This window comes from Stomoxys calcitrans, chromosome 5 (genome assembly GCF_963082655.1).
Source record: "Stomoxys calcitrans chromosome 5, idStoCalc2.1, whole genome shotgun sequence".
Lineage (NCBI taxonomy): Eukaryota > Metazoa > Arthropoda > Insecta > Diptera > Muscidae > Stomoxys > Stomoxys calcitrans.
Window position 1 is genome coordinate 108179714 of NC_081556.1, and position 22274 is coordinate 108201987.

General features: G+C 41.5%; 1 protein-coding gene across 2 annotated transcripts in view; it reads left to right on the forward strand.

Annotated features, from left to right (window-relative positions):
* Positions 1–22274, forward strand: part of LOC106092960 (diuretic hormone receptor) — a 225875-nt gene that overhangs the window by 113442 nt on the left and 90159 nt on the right. The window contains exons 1-2 of one of the 2 annotated variants that reach the window (XM_059369415.1): positions 5069–5261; positions 12696–13192. In XM_059369415.1, the coding sequence (XP_059225398.1) occupies positions 12923–13192 (270 nt within the window). In that variant the 5' untranslated portion in view covers positions 5069–5261; positions 12696–12922. Of the gene's footprint in view, positions 1–5068; positions 5262–12695; positions 13193–22274 lie in introns of those variants that run through there. The other variant, XM_059369414.1, reaches the window with a different exon arrangement.

A 22274-nucleotide genomic window follows, 5' to 3' on the forward strand; every position in this document is an offset into this window, starting at 1 on the left:
CAAAGACTTATCTGCAAGTTCACCAAGATCAGAAAATAATCGCCTTCCTAGCCTGAACAGCCTGTGTCTCTGTAGACCCGGGCAGGAGCAGAGCTGGTGTTCGATAGTCTCCTCTTCATCCTCATCAAGACATAGTCCACAGTAGTTGTTGTGTGGGACTCCCATGCGCGTAATCGTACTCAGTGACCCCTTATCGTGGGCCAGCAACTTCTTCGTCCTTTTCCGGTCGATAGTCTCCTCCTCACCCCATTAAGACATAGTTCACAGTACCTGTTGTGCGGAAATCCCATTAACGTTGTCATAGGGCCTTTCGCACAATGTCCGGTTATGACTCCTGTAATCGTACCTAGTGACCCATTATCGAAGGCCAGCAACTTCTTAATTTTCTTCCGGTCGATAGGCTCCTCCTCACCCCCATCATGACATAGTCCACAGTAGCTGTTATGCGGAAATCCCATTCGCGTTGTAACTCAGTGACCCCTTATCGAGGGCCAGCACCTTCCTCGTCCTCTTCCGGTCAACAGCTGGCCAGAGTGTCCTGGCAATCCGATAAGTGTCCACAGACTACCATTACACCACCGCCTACGCACTGGCCATCTCCTCTACTATATTCAGTATTTCAACAAAAAGACCGTTTGCAAAACCGGCTACAGGTCTGCTTACCGTTGAGGATCCCCTCCCACAGCGTGTTGAAAATGTCATAACGTCCCACATGGAATCAAACCCGTCTTATCCACGTTTCCAAAGAGACTCCCCCGATACACATCTGCAAGTTCGCCACGATCGGTGAAGAAGCGCTTCCCTAGGATGAGAAGCCTGTGCCCTTGTAGACCCGGGCATGAGCAGAACTGGTGTTCGATTGTCTCCCCCTCATCCTCATCAAGACATAGTCCACAGGTAGTTCTTGTGTGGGACTCACATGCGCGTGGTCATAGGGTCTTTCGAACAATGTCTGGTTATGATTCCTGTAATCGTACTCAATGACCCCTTATCGAGGCCAGCATCTTTTTAGTTTTCTTCCGATCAATAGCAGGCCAGATTACCTGAAAACTATTCACAAACTACAACCGCCTCCGCACCGGCCATCTCCTCTACTACATTCAGTAGTTCGACAAAAGGCACGTGTGGAAGACCGGTCACAGGTCTGCTTGCCGTTGAGGATCCCCACCTGGCTACTCGTCCGCTTTTTTATTCCCTAGAATATCAATGTGTCCGGGAACCGGGAGCTAGGAGCCTGTTCAGTGCCAACAAACACTGCGCTACGCACTTCGACCTCTTCGCCCTTGAATTCAAGGCCTTGAGGACCGCCACATGTATCTTGAGTTTCGAAGGCGGCCGGCCCAACCTCCGGATCTCCTTTGTGGCTAACATAATGGCACTGACCACTGCCTGAAAGATCCAGCGCTCGTCCGGTTATCTAACTGACCTACCGTTGTAGAGTGTCTCCGATTAATCCCCAATCCCGTTCCTTACTCCATCCTGGGCTCAATCATCGAAGACCGACATCTTTTCTAGTGTCGCCTCCTACTTTTTACTTCCGGGAAAGCGAATCCCGGACAACCTCTCCCTAATCGGTTTTGGATACAGCTATTCTGAGACCCTCCTCAGCTTAGCTTCTGCATCCATGGTCTCCAGAATGAAGCAGTGGCCTTGTCTGTCTTCTCTCTGCCTGCCAAAGTTTCCTCAGCCTAAGCGTTACCTTTGCGGCACAGCCCCGAATAAAGGTATACCTCAAACGGTTGTAAACTCAACATCGCCTCTAGACCCGCCGCCGTTCGCGGTGTGGATCTAAACGCCCCGTGATCCCAAAGCAGCCTACTCTCTGTATCTTTCGAAGTTCCTTGGTCTGTGTGCTCTTCTCCACAGCCTTCACCATATTCCATATGTCAGCGCTGATCCAACAATGGCCGTGTACATTCAGTATTTCATCTTCGGACTAACTCCCCACTTTCTAGCGAACACACTTCCACAGGAGTAGAAGGCGCGCATCGCCTTTCGGCACCATTACTCCGTATTCCTTTTCCAGGGCAGTTTCGAATTGAGCAATAGGCCTAAGTATTTCGCCTCTTTTGACAACTGTAGAGTGGTCCCAGTATCCAGAAATCCAGTATCCTTAATTTCCGAGTGAAGAGCACCATCTTCGTCTTCCTTAGGTTGTTCCTCAACTTATTTCTCGTAGTGTATTTGGATGGCCACCAAAGTGATCTCTCTATAATCTCGCTGATCGTCGATTTAAATCTCGAAGCAGATTTCTCATTAAGACGACGTCGTCCACATATGTGATTAGTTTCATGACATCTCCCTTGACATCCAACAGGACTTCGTGTATCACTAGGTTCCAGAGAATCGACGAGAACACCTCTCCTTGAGACATTCCCCTTGTATAGTCCAGATCGGACAAGATTTTGATGTAGTTGTTATATAGACCGGAGGCCACCGTAGCGTAGGGGTTAGCATGCCTGCCTATGAAGCTTAACGTTTGGTTTCGAACCCTGGGGAGAACAACAGAAGAAAAATTAAGCGGTGATTGTCCCCTCCTAAAACTGGCAACATTTGTGAGGTACTATGCCATGTAAAAACTTCTCTCTGCGGCACGCCGTTCGGACTCGGCTATAAAAAGGGGGCCACTCACCATTTAACTTGAATCGGACAGCATTCATTGCTGTCCGATGGAATGTTTATGAGCAGATTGGACTAATTTCAATATAGCTGTCTTATAGACCGAACTGCCGATTTAGGGTCTTAAGCCCATAAAAGCCTCGATTTCGCTGAAACTTGGTACAGTGAGTTGGACTAGGCCAACTTTAGTTTGAACTGAATATGGCCCAGATCGGACAAGATTTTGAAGTAGTTGCCATATAGACCGATCTTCCGGTATGGGGTATTAAACCCATAACGAAGCCCATAAAGGCCACCGTAGCACAGAGGTTAGACAGCATTCATTGCTGTCCGATGGAATGTTTATGAGCAGATTGGACTAATTTCAATATAGCTGTCTTATAGACCGAACTGCCGATTTAGGGTCTTAAGCCCATAAAAGCCTCGATTTCGCTGAAACTTGGTACAGTGAGTTGGACTAGGCCAACTTTAGTTTGAACTGAATATGGCCCAGATCGGACAAGATTTTGAAGTAGTTGCCATATAGACCGATCTTCCGGTATGGGGTATTAAACCCATAACGAAGCCCATAAAGGCCACCGTAGCACAGAGGTTAGCTTGTCCGCCTATGACGCTGAACGCATGGGTTCGAATCATGGCGAGACCATCAGAAAAAATTTTCAGCGGTGGTTTTCCCCTCCTAATGCTGGCAACATTTGTGAGGTACTATGCCATATAAAACTTCTTTTCAAACAGGTGTCGCACGCCGTTTGCACTCGGTCATAAACAGGAGGCCCCTTAACATGGAGCTTAAATTTGAATTGGACTGCACTCATTGATATGTGAGAAGTTTGCCCCTGTTCCTTAGTGGAATGTTCATGGGCAAAATTTGCATTTGCAGCCCATAAAGGCCTCATTTAGTACCGGATTTCACTGAAATCTGGAACAGTGAGTTGCACTATGAATCCGATATTTGAGTCGAGTGAGATTCTCATCAGCTCATATAAAAAAAGCTACTCTATAGACCGATCTTTCGATTTTTTGTTGCCCTATTGGGCATACAAACTTCGGCACGCCGAACTTAATGATGTTTTAATCTTCTTAATCTTCTTAGCCCATGTAGTTTCATGTGGCCATGTGGTTGGAGTTCATTGGAGAACCAACGAACTGCTGAAGAAGCCTGGGTTTGGAATACAATATATTGGGTTGCCCAAAAAGTAATTGCGGATTTTTTAAAAGAAAGTAAATGCATTTTTAATTAAACTTAGAATGAACTTTAACCAAATATACTTTTTTTACACTTTTTTTGTAAAGCAAGCTAAAAGTAACAGCTGATAACTGATAGAAGAAAGAATGCAATTACAGAGTCACAAGCTGTGAAAAAATTTGTCAACGCCGACTATATGAAAAATCCGCAATTACTTTTTGGGCAACCCAATATTTGAAAAACCCGATCTGTGCAAAATTTCTACAAACAAAGCTGTGGAAGTTGTAATAACACAATGAAAGGTGAACTGGTAGTAGTAGCTGAAACACAATACGGTTAACTTAGGTTGGTTTGAAAAGAGGGTGCGGATTCTCATCCACCCTGTGCCACTATGGACATACAACTAAGCCAGTTATCGGCTTGTTGTGCACTCTAAATTCGAGGAGTATCTCCGAAGAGATCTATGTCAGTTATTTCCTACTGCTCACCAAATCCTAATTGTTTTCCTTTGCGTGACCCAAACTTGGTTTAAGTCTATTATCGAATCCGCTTCCCAAGTGCCAGGGTCTGTCGGCTACGAAAGCCCAGCGTTGACATAGGATATGCTATAAAGTCTCATCATCTTTCACACATGAACTACCCTTGCTGTCACTTGGCGCACGCGTTCTTCATAAGTGCACCCGTTGTCCTATTTGACCATTGACTCATCTTCTTATGATTCATTTATCTTTGAACATAGAATTTGGAAATAATGAACAAAGAACCTTCAAAATTTTCATTTTCTAAAACTTCTATGAAATCTGTCGTTTTTTCAAACGTACCAAATGTGATTCCGCACACCCCAATGTTGTGCAGGAAGATAGATATGGTTGTGACAGACATGCATAAATAGAACTCTGGCCGTACTAAGTCTGTTTCCCATGTATTCCCGTTTCTGCAATTCGGCTGCTGCTTTTTTCCCACAACACATATTGCCCTGTTCCCACCTTTATTATTCTTGGCAGTTGATTGAAAACACCTCCAAGGTACGGAGTAAAACAAACTCGCGCGTATAAAACAGTTTGCGTTCGTTGAGAACTGTTGAAATTTTATAGCTGCAAAATGGCAAAGAAATAAAAACGAAAAAAAAAATTTAACCATTAAATGCATGGCTACAATATAGCTGATGACCACTATTTCAGTGGATAAATTGAAAAAAAGTGTGCATTTTTTAAGTGAATGAATACCCATCTCCAAAATCTCTTTTTCAGAACGACAAAGTGTCAAATGCATATGAAATTAAATTTAAGCAAAATAAAAATAAGAAAAGAACAAAGAAAAGGCAATCGCAAGTTTGCATCCAAATACTTTGTGAGTGAGCAATCGAATTTAAACCCATATTGGCAACTACAGGAATACTTTGGTGAATTTTGCACGGCGGCAAGGCTCTTAAGGAAACGCAAAGAAATTTAAACATGTAAGCAAGAACATTAACATCACACAAACGCATCATTGTTCGTGGAAAATAGCAGGTGAAGTTCGCTAAAGGGTTATGACTTCAATTAGCCGGGCGCCGGTTCAATCCCGCCATTTATCGAAGCTCTGAACGTAGAAGTGTGGTGCTTGTTGCAAAGTCTTTGGCGAGGTTGGAATTTGTGCATGGATAAGACGTGACTGAGTACTTTTGTGGAAGTTATAATCTGGCATTCTGCCCCATAGGCATAGATGGTTGATGGGTAAATACCCACATGGTATTTTCCCGGTAATTGGGTAAATATCCGGATATTTACACAAAAGATGGGTATTTATAAATCTGCAGATATTTTGGCAAGCTAAAATATTCGCAAAACAATTTTTGATGAATTTTTATTTTTTTTATACAAAACTGACTGATCTGATCGAACAAATCCGGACCATCTGTTTGTTCCTTATAGACTCAAAAACGGCTAAACCGGTTTTCGTGAAATTTTCACAGATTGTGGGAAGTGGCCTGGAAGGAACAATAGGCTATATGATTTTCTGATATCGAAACGAAGGTGGACCCTCCCACTTACCCCAGGAATGGAGTACGAATTTAATATAAAAAATTGTGTCCATGTTAATGGGGGGCCGCGCCGACCCTAAAATCCCTCGAAATGGACAAATAGTGCGATCAATACAACATGGCACTCAAATCAGAGATATGCGGGAGTAGATTACGTATTTGGTCTGGATGGAACAATAGGCTATATGATTTTCTGATATTGGAAGCGAGGTGGACCCTTCAAACCAGCAAAAATTAAAGCTTCTAGGAACCGAATAAGGATGATCCGGAGACCGGTTTAAATGAGATCAGGTAATAGAACGAATTGGAGCGTATTTGGAAGTCGCAAGTTTTTGGAAGTCGTAACAGAACACCACATGCAAAATTTCATCCAAATCGGACAAAAATTGCGGCATGTGAGGGCTAAAGTCGTCAAATTGGGAGATCGGTTTATAAGGAACCTATACCAGGTTATAGGCCGATTAAGACTGTACGTGACACAGTTGTTGGAAGTCATAACAAAACACCACATGCCAAATTTGCCGAATTTAGCAAAATCGAACAAAAATTGCGCCTTGTAAGGGCTCAAGAAGTCAAATAGGGAGATTGGTTTATTTGGGAGTTAAATCAGGTTAAAGACCGATTTGGACCGTATATGGCACAGTTGTTGGAAGTCATAAACGATCCCTAGATGGAAAATTTCAGCAAAATCGGATAAATATTGCGTCTTCCAGGGGATCAGGAAGTCAAATCGGGAGATCGGTTTATATGGGTGCTATATCTAAATCTGAACCGATATTGCCCATTTGCAATCCCCAACAACATACATCAATACTAAGTATCTGTGCAAAATTTCCAGTGGCTAGCTTTATGCGTTCGACCTCTATCGTGATTTCGACAGACGGACGGACAGACATGGCTAGATCGTCTCAGAACATCGAGAGGTTCAAGAATATATATACTTTATGGGGTCTTAGACGAATATTTCAAGGTATTACAAACGGAATGACTAGGTTAGTATACCCCCATCCTATGGTGGTATGTAGAAAAAGATTTTCGGAGTAGAATACGAAAACCCCTCATCAAACATATTGACTGATCATAACAGAAAACTATTTGGGACAAGAACACCGTTAATTTTGGGTTAAAGGATCTGGGAGGAGGTTCCGTTTCTCCACCACAAATAGGCAAATTGACCAATTATGGCCGTGTGGGAATCAAGCGAGATTTTTTTTTTTATTTAGTAAAAGGGAAGGCGCAACAAACGAACGCAAAATCAGAGGTATTGGAGAGTGAGTTACATTACGTCAGTGAAAAATGTTCCGCGTTTTGAATACGAAAGCGTAGTGGAACGGGTTTGACTGCAATTTTAGCAAAACGATAAGAAGCCTCCTTTTTATAGTCGAGTCCAAGTGATACTCCGATAAGCACTGAGTTTTTGTACTGAAGTCTTACATCGCTTAGTTATTCACAGTTGTCGCAACTGTAATTGAAGGGATAACCACTGCTGAACATTTTTTCCGATATTTATGACAAAAATTCGAACCTAGGCGCTATACAGGCCAAAAAAGGTGAAAATTCTATTGAATTCAAAAATAGACAATATGACAATATGAAGAAAATCAACAGCGACTATCACTAACAACAAATTCAGCGCCATCTATTAGAGGATATTAATCATTTATATAGCAACGCCAACACAAACAAAGAAACAGAGAGTGAGAGAGAGAGAGGACTAGCTTTCACAATAGGTTATCTAAGATAAAATTTTCTAAGAAATTTTAGAATTTTAATATAATCTATAAAAAACAGATACTGGGGGAATAACTTATGGTAGTCTAATACTTTTATAAAAAGATGACTTCAAACTAAATAAATAACATAGTGAGTATAAAGAGTTGTAATTGAAAAGAAAGTTATTTTTCATATGGTGTAAAAGAAAGCGCAGAGGAGTGAGCCGGGTTCAACTAGTCTATCTATTATATAAAAATGAAAGTTTTGCGCTTTGCTTATTTGTTTGTTCCCAATAGATTGGCTGAACCGATTTTCTTGAAATTTTCACAGATGATAGAGTTCAGCCCACGGTGAAAATAGGGTACCCTAAAGTTTAGCGGGGTGATGCGGACCTTTCCACTAACCACATTTTTCACAAATGCCAGATCTCGGAGATGGATGCATTGGTTTGAGTGAAATTTTGTACTTCCCCTTATGGTTACCCAAAAACACAAAACTTGTATTAAACTTTAGGGTGAAATAACCGGGGGAGACCCCAAAATTATGACCCATATGGACATGCATACCAGACGATACCATATGGGATTCTTATGAAGGGTATTTGAGAGTTAAATACGAATGGAAGGGAGTGCTGTCCGATTGAAGTTTAACCTCAATAATGATTTTACATGGCTGCCATACCAAATGATATCCCGGCACGGGATAACTATGAGCACCACACATGCTGGATTTTGAGCTCTGTTTTGTTTGGTGTTCATTGTTATCACAAGAAGCTTTACTGCAAGTTACCAGACGCGTCCACAGGTAGCGGATAGTTGAATGCTCACCTATAGGAACTAGACGAGAATCGCCACCAACACATGTAGACATGAGGCTACAACAACAACAACTACAAAGTGAGGGGATAAACACCATTGGTTATCCCTCTACCCCATGGTGGAGGGTATAAAAATATTCGTCTTAGAGCCCATAAAGAATGTATATTCTTGACCGTCATGACATTTTAAGTCGATCTAGCCATGTCCGACAGCACGCTAACTTTCGAAGGCGTAAAGCTAGCCGCTTAAAATTTTGGTCTTCAGGGCGCAATTCAAATCTGATTTGGCTAAAATTTTGCATAACATGTTTCAATATGACTTTCAACGACTGTGCTAAGTATGGTTCAAATCGGTCCATAACCTGATATAGCTGCCATATAAACCTATCTTGAATCTTGACTTCTTGTGCCGCTAGAGGGCGCAGTTCTTATCCGATTTGGCTGAAATTTTGCATGACGTGTTTTGTTATTATTTCCAACAACTATGCCAAATCGGTCCATGAGCTGATATAGTTGCCACATAAACCGTTCTGGGATCTTGACTTCTTCAATCCGGGCGTTAAGAGTCATAGGCGGACATGCTAACCCCTGCGCTACGGTGGTCTCCGGTGGCTTTTGGTAACCAATTTAGGAATGGTAAGTTGTATTAAGTCTAAGGTGATCAATAAACCGGTTTTTTCCGGTTTTGAATATTCGACAAATGAGATTTTTACTGTACCGGAATGAGTTTTTAAGAGTCTTAAGAAACCGGTTCAACCGGTTATTTTTTCTATTAAAGTAAAAGGAAAAAACAAGTAAAAACGTGCTAAGTTTGGCCAGGCCGAATCTTATATACTCTCTATCATGGATCGCATAGGACATGTTATTTGCCCGGTATCTCTTTATAGGCAAACAAGAATAATAAAAATAAATTGCTCTTCTATTGGTGCAATATCAGATTATGGACTCCTTTGGACCACACTCAGTTGGGTTATTGGATACCATGGTACAAATAATTGTGCAAAATTTCAGCCAAATCAGATAAGAATTGCGCCCCTATATGCTCAAGAACTAAAATCGGAAGATCAGTTTATATGGGACCTATATCAGGTTATAAATCGATTCAAACCAAGTTTAGTACGTATGTTGTAGGTCATGAGAGAAGTCAATGTGCAAAGTTTCAGCCAAGTTGGATAAAAATTGCTACCTCTAGAGGCCAAGATCCGAGATCGGTTTATATGGGAGCTTTATCAGGTTATGAACCGTTCAATACCATACTTGGCGCAATTATTGGTAGTCAAAGCGAATTATCTTATACAAAATTTCAGCCAAATCGAATAAGAATTGCGCCCTCCAGAGGCTCTTGAAGCCAAGATCCAGGTTCGGTTTATATGACAGCTACATCAGTTTATAAACCAATTAGGACCATACTTGGCAGAAATATTGGAATTGGAATATATTGTTGGGTCTCAGATCAAAATTTTGATATGTTACAAACGGAATGACGAAATTAGTATACCCCATCCTAAGGTGGAGGGTATATTAAAACTGAAAAATCGACCATCTTATCCTTTTTATACCCACCACCATGGGATGGGGGTGTACTAATCTGGTCATTCCGTTTGTAACACCTCGAAACATCTAGCCACGTCCATCCATCCGTCCGTCGAAGTCACGATAACTGTCGAACGCATAAAAATACCCGCTTGAAATTTTGCATACATACCTAATATTGATGTAGGTCGTTGGGGATAGCAAATGGGTCTTGTCGGTTCAGATTTGGATATGGCTCCCATATAAACCGATCTCCCGATTTGACTTCTTAAGACTCTGGTAGCCGCAATTTTGTCCGATTTGGCTGAAATTGCACATAGTGTTCTGTTGTGAACACTAGTACGGTCAAGTACGGTCTAAATCGGTTATAACCAGATATAACTCTCATATTTCAGCAGAATCCATGTTGGTGGGTTTCCAAGATTCGGCCCGACCAAACTTAGTACGCTCTTACTTGCTGTAACTCCACTGCCATATGTAAAGTTGTATGTAATTAGGGGCTGGTCTGCATCATAAATCAGGTTCCGAGAACTCGTATGCCAGTGATAGTTTCAGCGAAATCAGGTAAAAAATTCGCTTTTTATAGGACTAAGACCCTAAATTTTATGATCAGTCTTTATGGCAACCATATCCAAATATAGTCCGAACTGGACCATTTTCTGGTCGGACGGTGGGAGGCTTAATACACGCCAGAGTATCAAATTCCAGCAAAGTCCGATAGAAAGTATGTATTTTACGGGATTTAGAGCCTATCTCGGCAGATCGGTCTATATGGCAGCTATATTTAAATATAGTCCGATCTGAACCATTTTTGGGTCGGTTGTCGGAATGCTTAAGACAACTCACTATATAAAACTTCTGCGAAATTGGGTAATAAATAATGCTTTTATGGGATTCACACCCTTAATTTCAACAGACGAACGGACAGACACACGGGTAACCTGATGGCATTTCTGTCTGAACGTTGGAGTCGCTCTATTCACCAGTTCGGTGAGAGTAAGGTCGGGGCTCTGGATATCTTGAAGGCATTTGATAGGGTCTGGCACGGTGCACTCCTTTCAAAGCTTGTCGCTTTTGGTGTTGGTAGATGGTTTCTCATTTGACGAATACAGATTGACCGCAGGAGCACTACACTTATTTTCATTGACGATCTACCGGGTCTGACATCGAATCCGATCTACTCGTTCACGGATAACAGCAACCTTTGTCATTAATTTTCATTCGACCATAGGTCGAGATTGAAGACAGGAGGCGGATTATGGACGTAACACTCTGCCAGGATTTGCTGGCCATTTTCGAGTGGGGTGTAAAGAACAGAGTAGATTTTAATGCACGCAAGATGCAGTGCTGTTTGTTGTCCCACAAACGATTCACTGTCACTTTACAATCGTCAATATCTATCGACGGTGTAGATATCAAACATTCAGAGGCTCTTGTTCTGGGCATGAAAAACAAAATATGTATTAGAAGTGTCGAAGGAAGCATTCCCTCTGATCTTCTTAATATCTACACTACCTACATAAGGCCGAAGATGGAATATAACTCGCATATATGGGCCGGAGCTCCAAAATCATCCTTGGAGCTGTTTGACCGTGTCCAGAGGCGGTCGTTGGTATTGATTGGAGATGGTAGGTTATCCAATTCCATAGTTTCCCTTGAACATCGTCGAAATGTGGGTTGTGTGGCGCTGTTCTATTGATTCTTTCGCGGTGTGTGTTCTTTGGAAATCAGTCTTCTGATTTCTGACTTGAGGTTGTTTGTGAGAAATAGAGGATTTTCTAGAAGCGAGCACCGGTTTGTAATCGATTGGCCAGCTGATCGGATCATGCACTACCGAGAGAATTTTTTTTTCGCAAGAACGGTTCGCATGTGGCATTGACTTCCGGCAATGCCAATTAGACAAAAACTCAAAAAGTTGCAATTTTCGAACTGATCACCTAATATCACTAAATAAGCCCCCACATATCCTAGCCAAATTTTGTCCAGTTTGGACCATAATTGGGTAGAACGAGCATAAAGACCGATTCGCCACTTTAGAGCCTGCGCCACCAACATGCGTATTTTTTAAAGGATTTCAACGAAATTTTCCAGCATTTATTTTCTTTAGGCCTTTTTACATCCTTTCGCAATTTTTTTAAAGGACCATACTATGACAGAGCTGTGTATTTAGCGATCTATCGTATAAACTTCATGAGTTCACATTACTTCTACTTTGATACAGAGAAGAATAGAGCCATTGTTATGTACCGTCCATATATTTGCTTAAAATAGTAGCTAGACTCGGTGGTGTAAGTATTATACAGTCGGCTCCGTCCAACTTTTGTCTTGATTCGACAAATTTGTATATATTTGCGACACACCCAAATTGGCCTTATTGGTTACAGATAAAATTTCCTAAAAATGTGAAAATTGGACCACCTTTGTTTGGTTGGTCACAATTTTTTCCTTTTAGGTTTAGTTTGTTATCTAGAGGTGTTAAATTTCATATAACGCCTTCCAGAGCTTTTAATGTTTTTGGTGCAAAAAACAAAATTTTTGGAAAAATAAAAAATAACCCGATTTTGTATCACACAACGTTCTATACTCACTCCATCGTCATGATGAATAATAAAATGAGTTTTCTGCTTTGTATTGTTTTATAGCTGTGACATAGTCCTCCATGATTGCACTGCTCTTTGGCGTTTGCCAAAGTGCATTTAGCCAATTTTGCCTTTCTCATTTCCTTTATTTCCTTTATCTCCATTTTGCAAATTGCCAAGAAAATACTATTTTTTTTTTTTTGTTTACATTTAATTTAATTTCAGATGATGACATTGGCTTGACGCAGTCACGGACGACAATATTCAACAAATCAATACCATTCACTTGGGCACTTCAATCAATCTCAGCAAGCAACTCGTGAGCAAGCATAACTTTGACATTTTATTCAACACCACGAAAGGTTTTTAACATCCTGCTGCTGCAAGAATTCTCCAACGTTCTTGTGAACGTTTGGGCTTTTGATTTTTACTGTCAAGCCACCAAAGAAATTATGGATGCAACAGATATCCATGCCCTAGTCGATAGTTTAAGTGGAGCATCGGCCACAGATCTGGCCAATGCATTTGCCAATTTTTCAACGGATATGCTGCAACAGGCGAACGCCTTGTTGGTATCCAGTCCAGGCGATTTGGCGGCAAGCGAGGCCATAGCACAACATTTGACAGATATTGACGCTGCCTCGGCATTAGCCATTCTCAATAGTGATAAGTCGTATGTCAATCGAACTATGGAGCTACAATGTTTGCAACAAGCTGAACAGGTAAGTTGTGAATAGCAGAAGGTTTTGTGTGCGGTTTCTTGTAATTGCCTTAAAGGTTGAAGAACAAATTCTACAAATGTTATAACAATTGGCAAGATTTTGAAGATTAGCATAGAAATTGTTAGGGTGATAGGTGGGAAATGGTTGTATAAACCAACTTTAGCGGATTTGTGTCATAACTAAAGCAAGGACTTTTTTCAACATATTGGCAAAAGACCTGAAAAAAAATAGGCTGTTGACGATCTGCGTCTGTTTCCAGTGGAGCGACAGATCCAGAGCACGGGAGTAGGCTTAGATTGGACTCCAAAGACCCAACTGCTGTGGTGGTGGTATCAGGCCGTAGGATGTTGTCTGCTACTGAAATCTAGACTGGTGGAGCGGCCGCTCCAGGCTCTACTAGCCGACAGACGACTGGTCAGTAGGGGCTTTTGACGAAGACACCTGTTTCGAGTCTTAAGGACAAGGCCGAAGCTATTCTATCTTCTCATGCCTGTAATTTGCCTAAGCCATCGACCTTCCCCGGCAAACCAACACGCTCTTTAAGAGGTTGGAATAGAAGACGTATCGCTCTCAGGTTTATTGAGAGGCTTAGTGCGAGACTTGAGAGAGACTCCCTAAATTGGGCTTGGGGATTCGCTGCACCAAAGACTACACGTCTAGATTCGGAAACTGCACCGCAATCAGCCAAAAGGCTGCGGTCATCTGGAGATCATCCCATGCCTAAAAGAACTAGGGCGAATAATAGTAAGATGGGTACAAGAATCTTTGCTAATGTCGCTTGGGACAGTTTGGTGATGGCAGTTATCGACAAGGGAGAAGAACATGGCTGCATACCTAATAATAATTGAAGTGGGATAGTCAATGGACCATCAGCAGTATACTCCGATTATCTTGCGGAATTTTCTGGGCCTCCTCCAATTTGTGACGATACAGGCTGGTATCGTGGCCGATAAAAACTAATTGCCTTTAGGGATCAACGCTCAATTGAAAAATATCGTTGCGCCTTAAAAAAAAATTGATGTGATCTGGCCAGGCGCAGCACTGGATTTAGTCAAGAAGGAAGATATTCCTTCTCGACCAATGGCGCAAGCTTGGATAACAAGGAATCCCTCAGATCCCGAATCCACACTTTGAAGGCTAAGGGAATGTAGTTCCAATTTTTCAACCACCGACTGGAAGATTGGTAGATTGGATAAAGCTGATGGTGACCGGAGATATGCAGTATTCGTACTAAACTCCGGCTGTGTCGCAGACCTCAGGAAGTCTGAAGGAGTTGTATCCTACGGATTTAACAAATTGAAACTGAAGGTCTTGGAAGCGGTGGGTTTGGGCAATCAGGAGACAAGTCAGCAGTTGTTGCTGAACATTTGCCTGAGGAACTATCGACTACATCGCTATAGTCTGGCGGATTGCAGGAGACTACAAATCCTCCCGCCACTATCAGACCAGTAGGGGAAGGCCTCGGAACGGGACCCTACAATCCCTGTGTGGGTGAGTCATACGGGATTGGTACGGGCTCAAAGTTCGCGTCATCGGGAATGAACGGAACTCCAAAGGAACTTTGACAGAAACACGCGAAGCATCTAAGGAGGAATCATCCACACCGCTAGTGTCCAGTGTCCTGTTATAGAGTGATTCCAATGCGTTCTCCCCTGCCTCTGGATGCACACGGAAACTCATCATGACAAGATCGAACAAATCTTATGAGGATGAACTCCTGCCGGACTCAGAAGACGAGGCTAACGCAGCAGTTCTGGAAATTGTGAATCATGACAATGGTCCGGTTTCTACAGATAAATCTCCACCATTGTGGGGCCGTTTCGGCGGCACTTAAAGCCCTCCTGAATGCAGGGGGATTTGATGTGGTTCTTGTCCAGGAACCATGGCTGTGTGGATAAATGGTTAATGGATTTAGTATTCTTGGATTTAAGCTACTCAAGGGTACGGGATCTGCAAGACACAGAGCCTGTGTTCTTGCAAAGAGTAGTCTAAATATTTTTCTTCTTCTATAAAAAATTAAGTCTCTTAACTGGTTGGCTTCCCTATATATTGTTCACGATTCAGAGATGCCCCCTTCTTAAGTCTTAAGTTTTCAGGGAAAAAGAGGCTCATTGTAGGAAGTGAATCTGGTTGGCTGGCCTATATATGGCACACGATTCAGAGATGCTCCCTTCAAGTCTTAAGTTCTCAGGGTAAAAGAGACTTATTTAAGGAAGTGAATCAACAAATATGGGGATGTTTAAATATCAACCAAAAGGGTGAGCCGCTTATCAAATGAATTATAGGTTGCCATCTGGCAATAAATCTGGAAACCTCAATTTTCATCCGATTTGGCTGAAATTCAGCATGTGTTATTTTGTTATGATTTTCAACAACTATACCATGTACGGTCTGAATCGGTCTATAACCTGATGTAGCTCCCATATAAACCCTTCTGCCCATTTGACCACTTGAGCCCCTACAAGCCTCAATTTTTGTCCGATTTGGCTGAAATTTTGTATGTGGTGTTTTGCTATGACTTTCAACAACTGTGGCAAGTACGATCTGAACCGGTCTATAACCTGATATAGCTCCCATGTAAACCGATCTCCCGGCACGGTGTAGCTGTGAGCACCACACAGGCTGGAACATTGAGTTCCGATCTGTGTGGTGTTTATTGCTGTCACAAGAAGCTTAGCTGCGAGCTACCGGTTGCGGATAGTGAAATTCTCCATACGGAGTAGCTGTATTTGCAGTCGCGAACAATCAGCGGTATTGAGCGGAGAGTCTCAGTGAGAGGTCGGGTGGCACCGGTACTGAGTGCCTATGATGATCGATATGACAAGGCGATTTATTGGCGCATTTAAGTTACCAGTGGCCACCTTGTTCCCGCGGCGATCGGTCCTTTGGACTGAAACGAGTTAGCTTACCTACAGGAGCTTGACAAGGATCGCCACTTCCACATTAAAATGTGGTTACAACAACAACCGGTCTCCAGATTTGACTTCCTGAGCCCTTACAACTCTGCCAAATACGGTAGAAATCAGTCTATAACTTGATATAGCTCCCATGTAAAGCGGTCTGGTGCGGTTTTGGTGCTTTGACAGAAGTTTTATGCCCTTCATCTAGGGTATAGGGCATGTTCTATTTCAGCCGTGCTTCTGCGGTGAGCTCTCGTGTAACAGCGTCTTAGTGCAGTTGCTTCGTTGCTCAGCTATAGCGTAATTCCACCATTGTACTGCGGTTGATCATGCCTGTTACTGCGAAGATCATTAAATTTTACAATTTTTGTTTGTTTCTCTTTCGAGACGAGCTCAATGATTGCAAGTGGAAAAGGTAAGCCGGAGATCGCAACACACACCAACCACAATGAGACGCGTTTCGTAATTCAGTTACAATTACTCATCAGCCATATTAGGTGTGAAGGCTTCAAGGGCCGTACGTTGGTTTTGTTGTATTTGTACCGAATTTATTACAAAAACTCCTCTATGACACAAATACCACATTAAGTACGCTCGACAACCCTGTCTGTAAGCTGTACTTTTCCCATGTGTTTTCGTGTAATGACAGATTTTTGGTTTTTGCGACAATTACACTACTTCCATGGTACACTTGCTTCTGTGCATCTGTTGGAAGTTGTATTGATGGCTTCGAATGCTAGACGGCGGCAACGGCTCTCGCTGTTGCCCCGTGTGCTCTGGTTCGAATTCCGACCGCGCTCTGCCGAATTTTTTCATTTTCAAGTTTTTTGCCTGTTATAGCCAAGATCACTAAATTTTACAATTTTTGTTTGTTTCTCTTTCGATCATTGTGTCCGTCTCGAAAGAGAAAGAAAGAAAAATTTTAATTTTTGTAAAATAGAACATCAATACCCTGGAAATACACTCTTAAGACACAATTTGTTTTTCTATACAGTTTTATTATTTGTGTATTAGGATAAACAAATGCAAAAGAAAAGAGTATTCTGTACTCTGAACGATTTAAGACTTTATTTTCAGTACATCAAAAAAAAAAAACCAGCAAATATTTTTTTTTTGAACATCAAAGTACAAAAAGAAGACTATCCCACTGTCTTCGTGTACGCTTTTAGTATTTGTGCTCATACATATTTTATCATGTCATTATATGAACATTGCATGAATGTTGCTTCAGCTCATCGTTGTTTGTCGCCTGAGCCCTGGGCACCAAACATGGACATCGACTGAGACGGTTGCATATAATCAGGTTGGTGCTTTATACACCACCACCATGAGGTTATTATGTAGGCTGATATTGCCAACTGTTGACACACACTCTCGTATGCAAGCGCACTCACACGTCAGCACAGAGTAATGATTACATTATCCTTTCAGAAGTTGTTGATATCAAGCTCATGCATCCCACTCACTCACCACTAACCGAGTGACACAATGCGCGCCTAAAAGGACATGCACAAAGGAATCAACCTAAAGCGAAGGTTTTGTGTATACGACAACAACACTTTAATGTGTATTTCGACGTATGCTTTTGAGGATTCCATAAAAGGAAATAAACTTCACAACATTTTTACAGGCGATTACATTTTATGCTCCTTTAGGCTACATCCTTTGTGACCCCAACACATATGGGAGCGAAAAAAAAATCCCTTCTCTATAATTTATGCATAACCACACTAAACTGGTGATTTTGTTTGTAACAACTCCAAATATTGATATTTGAAACCAATAAGTGTCTATTTATTCTTGACTAGGCCTATAGGGTATAAGCTAGTCAAGAAGAAATAAAAACTTAAAAGTCTCTAATGTAGATATATGAAGTCGCTACAACCTAAAATTTGTTTTCGACAACTGAGAATTGTTTAAGTACTTTTGAACCCAGCTGAACAGGCGATCAGAGTTGAATAACGTTCAGTAATATATATGACTAGCCGAACCGGGCCCGCTCCGTTGCGCCTACTTTAACTCTCTAATATGTTTTTAGGGTAGGGACACTTCGCCCTGAATGCGGACATCGAATTCGTGCCATTGTAGCCTATGACGCTGAACGCGTTTGAATCTTGGCCTCTTAATGTTGGTGACGTTTGCGAGGTACAATGCCATGCATGGTCAATTAAAAAATTTTCCCCAAAGACGTGTCGCACTGCGAGACGCCGTTCGAACTCGACTATAAAAAAAGGTCCCTTATCATTCAGTTTAAACATGAATCGGAAAGCACCCTTCTCGATTCCTGGTAGTAAATTTCTTCCTCAGACAATTCAACTCAAATATGGATATCAAATTCGTGCTACACTTCCAAATCCTTTTAATTTGAGCCCCATATTGCCATGGCCGGTAAATATGAACCGTTTGGGGGGTGTTTTGGGGCTGGAGCGGCCACCGGCACTTTGCACTGAAAATAGATATCAAATTCGTTCTTTATTCCCAACGGAAACGAAGTTCAGTTTAGGGGGTGCTTTAGGGCGTACCCCAAAACACTTGGCTCTAAAATTGGATATTAAATTCGTTTTCTACTCTCAAATATTGAAATAATGGGTCAAATAACCCATTTGACGTATCTGTAGGAGGAAAAGCACCACCTAGACTTGAACGCAAATTTTAATGGCATATTCGTAATCTACTCCCTAAAACCTTTCATTTGAGTCCCATATAGCCATGGGCGGCTAATATGCCCATTTGGGTGTATTTGGGGCTGGGCGACCTCCCATTACTTGGACCTAATGTTTTATGCCATATTTGTAATCTACTGCCTAATATCTCTGGAAGAAAAAGCGCCACCTAGACTTGAACGCAAATTTTAATGTCATATTCGTAATCTACTCTCTAAAACCTTTCGTTTGAGTTCCATATAGCCATGGTCGGCTAATATGCCCATTTGGGTGTATTTGGGGGTGGGCGACCTCCCATTACTTTGACCTAATGTTTTATGCCATATTTGCAATCTACTGTCTAATACTTTTCATTTGAGTCCCATATTGACATGAACTTCGAATATATCTGTTTAGAGAAGTTTTGGGGTTGGGGCGGGCCCGCTGGGTACCTGGAACCAAATTTTAATACAATATTCGTTTTATGGTCTCCAATACCTTTCATTTGATACCCTTATTGTGCCCATCGAATCACTTTTGGGTGGCGGTTTTGGGCTTAGGGGGTATTTGGAGGTGGGCGACCTCCCATTACTTGGACCTAAAGTTTTATGCCATATTTGTAGTCTACTGTCTAATACTTTTCATTTGAGTCCCAAATTGACATGAATTTCGACAATGACATGGGTACCTGGAACCAAATTTTAATACAATATTCGTTTTCTGGTCTCCAATACCTTTCATTTGATACCCTTATTGTGCCCATCGGATCACTTTTGGATATGGGTGTCGGTTTTGGGGTAAGAGGGAGGGTCCGCCTCCACCCCATATGTAAAAATTATATAGCCTATGTTTCCTTCCAGACAAGCGTACACAATCTATGCAAATTTTAAGAAAATCGGTTCAGCCAAGTATCATATAGTCAAAATGGGTCTAATGGGTTGGTGTGAGGTCTTGAGGGTTGGTGTGACCCCCTATACTTCGATCTGATTTTGTATGCCAGATTCGAAATCTACTCCCGAATACCTTTCATTTGAGCCCCATATTTAAATTACGGTCCAATATGTTTGTTTGGGGGAGTTTTTGGGGTTGGGGCGGCCCTATGGGTACTTAGACTCAAATTTTAATACCATGTTAGTATTCTACTCTCCAATACCTTTCATTTGATACCTATATTGTCCCGATTGGTCCGCTTTTGATTTTGGGTTGTGTTTTTGGCATAAGGGGGAGGGTCCGTTCCCCCTCCGATACAGAAAAAATATAAAGCCTATGTTTCCTTCCAGTCCAACCTACAGAATATGCGAAAATTTCAAGAAAATCGTTTCTGCCGTTTTGCAGTCTATACGGAACAAACAAACCGAGTCCCATATATCCGTGATAGGCTAATGTGCCCATTTTGGGCGTTTTTGTGGGGGTGGGGTGACTCCCTATACTTCGACATGAATTTGTATGCATACTTTTCATTTGATACTCATATTGTCCTTATCGGTCCACTTTTGATTTTGGGGGGTGTTTTTGGGGGAACGGTGGAGGGTCCGCCCCCTTTCGTTATAAATAAATTATAAAGCCTATTCCTACTTCCTGACCATATTCGCAATCTACTCCCCAATACCTTTAATTTGAGTCCCATATTGTCATGATCGTCAAATAAATCTATTTTAAGGGGTTTTGGGGCTGGGGCGGCCCCCCAGGTCCTTCGACCCAACTTTTATTATGAAATTCTTACTCTACTCTTGAATACCTTTCATTTGAATCCCATATTGCCCCAATCGGTCCACTTTTATTTTTGGGTGGTACTTTTGGGGTAACAGTGGAGGGCCGCCCCCTTCCGTTATTAATAAATTATAAAGCCTATTCCTACTTCCTGACCATATTCGCAATCTACTCCCCAATACCTTTAATTTGAGTCCCATATTGTCATGATCGTCAAATAAATCTATTTTAAGGAGTTTTGGGGCTGGGGCGGCCCCCCAGGTACTTGGACCCAACTTTTATTCTTCTCTTACTCTACTCTTGAATACCTTTCATATGATACCCATATTGACCTTATCGGTCCACTTTTTATTTTGCGTGGTGTTTTTGAGCTAAGGGGGAGGGTCCGCCCCCCTCCCGATATCAAAAAATTATAAAGGCCATGTTCTCTTCCAGACCAACCTACACAATCTGTGAAAATTTCAAGGTAATCGGTTCAGCCGTTTTTGAGTCTATACGGAACAAACAAACAAACCGACAAACAACACAAATTGAATTTTGTATACAAGATTCCTAAGGTAGGAAGGTAAGGCTTCGATGTATTACAAACTGAACGAAATTTTAGTATTATGGATGTTTAAATTTCATTTAGATTTACATCTTCTGGTCGGATTTACGAAACGCATTCATAGTGAAGAGTACATGAGATTCGTCTCGAACGAATTTAATGCCATTTTTGCATGTTTTTTTTTTTGTGCATGATGATTTAAATAACAAAATACATGGGCAGACAGCTGTGCTTTAACACTTTTGAATGGGGGTTTAGGCTTGGGTGTTATTAAAAAACCTTTGGAAAAATTTAACACAAATTCTGGGGATTTACATGTATTGCCATTATTGGAGTTTTTCTTATGCTTTATGACCACTCGCAAAATTGGTTTATCCATGTGGTAAAGAAATTATGATGATGACTTTTTATTCATATGATATTCCAAGGGTGGGGAATAGAAAAAAAGGCTAATTTGGATTTATTGTAATACCCTCTACCATAGAACCTTTAAATATTCCTCTTAGACGTAAAGTATATATGTTCTCGATAGTCCAGACATTTTAAGTTCTAGCCATTTCCGTCCTTCTGTTAAAAGCACCCTAATTTTCGTAGGAGTAAGTGCTAGGCGCCTGAAATACTTCTTGTTAATGTATTGGGTTGCCCAAAAAGTAATTGCGGATTTTTTAAAAGAAAGTAAATGCATTTTTAATAAAACTTAGAATGAACTTTAATCGAATATACTTTTTTACACTTTTTTTCTAAATCATGCTAAAAGTAACAGCTGATAACTGACAGAAGAAAGAATGCAATTACAGAGTCACAAGCTGTGAAAAAATTTGTCAACGCCGACTATATGAAAAATCCGCAATTACTTTTTGGGCAACCCAATAGGTCGATTTGTAAATGGGCCAAATTGGTCCACGATTACATATAGCTCCCACATAAACCGATCTCCAAACTATAGTTCTTCAGCCTTTAGAGAGCTTTATTCTTATCCGATTCGATTGAAAATTTGCTCGATAACTTTTCCCATGAACTCCAACGGATGTTCCAAGTTAGTTTAGGTTTAAGTGGCAGTCTGCCATCAGACTCACTTATACGTTTTCTTCCATTGTGATACCAGAGGAATAGGAGAAGGAAGCTGCTTTCTAGTTCCTACTGTTGAACCATCCAGATTGCTTTAAAAAGCTCAAAAACTTCCGAATGTTCACATCCTCAGCGGATGTGAGTTCTCAAGTTCTCAAAGAAATGTGAAACTGGGTGTTGTTTTTGGGGTAAGGGGGAGGGTCCGACCGCTTTCA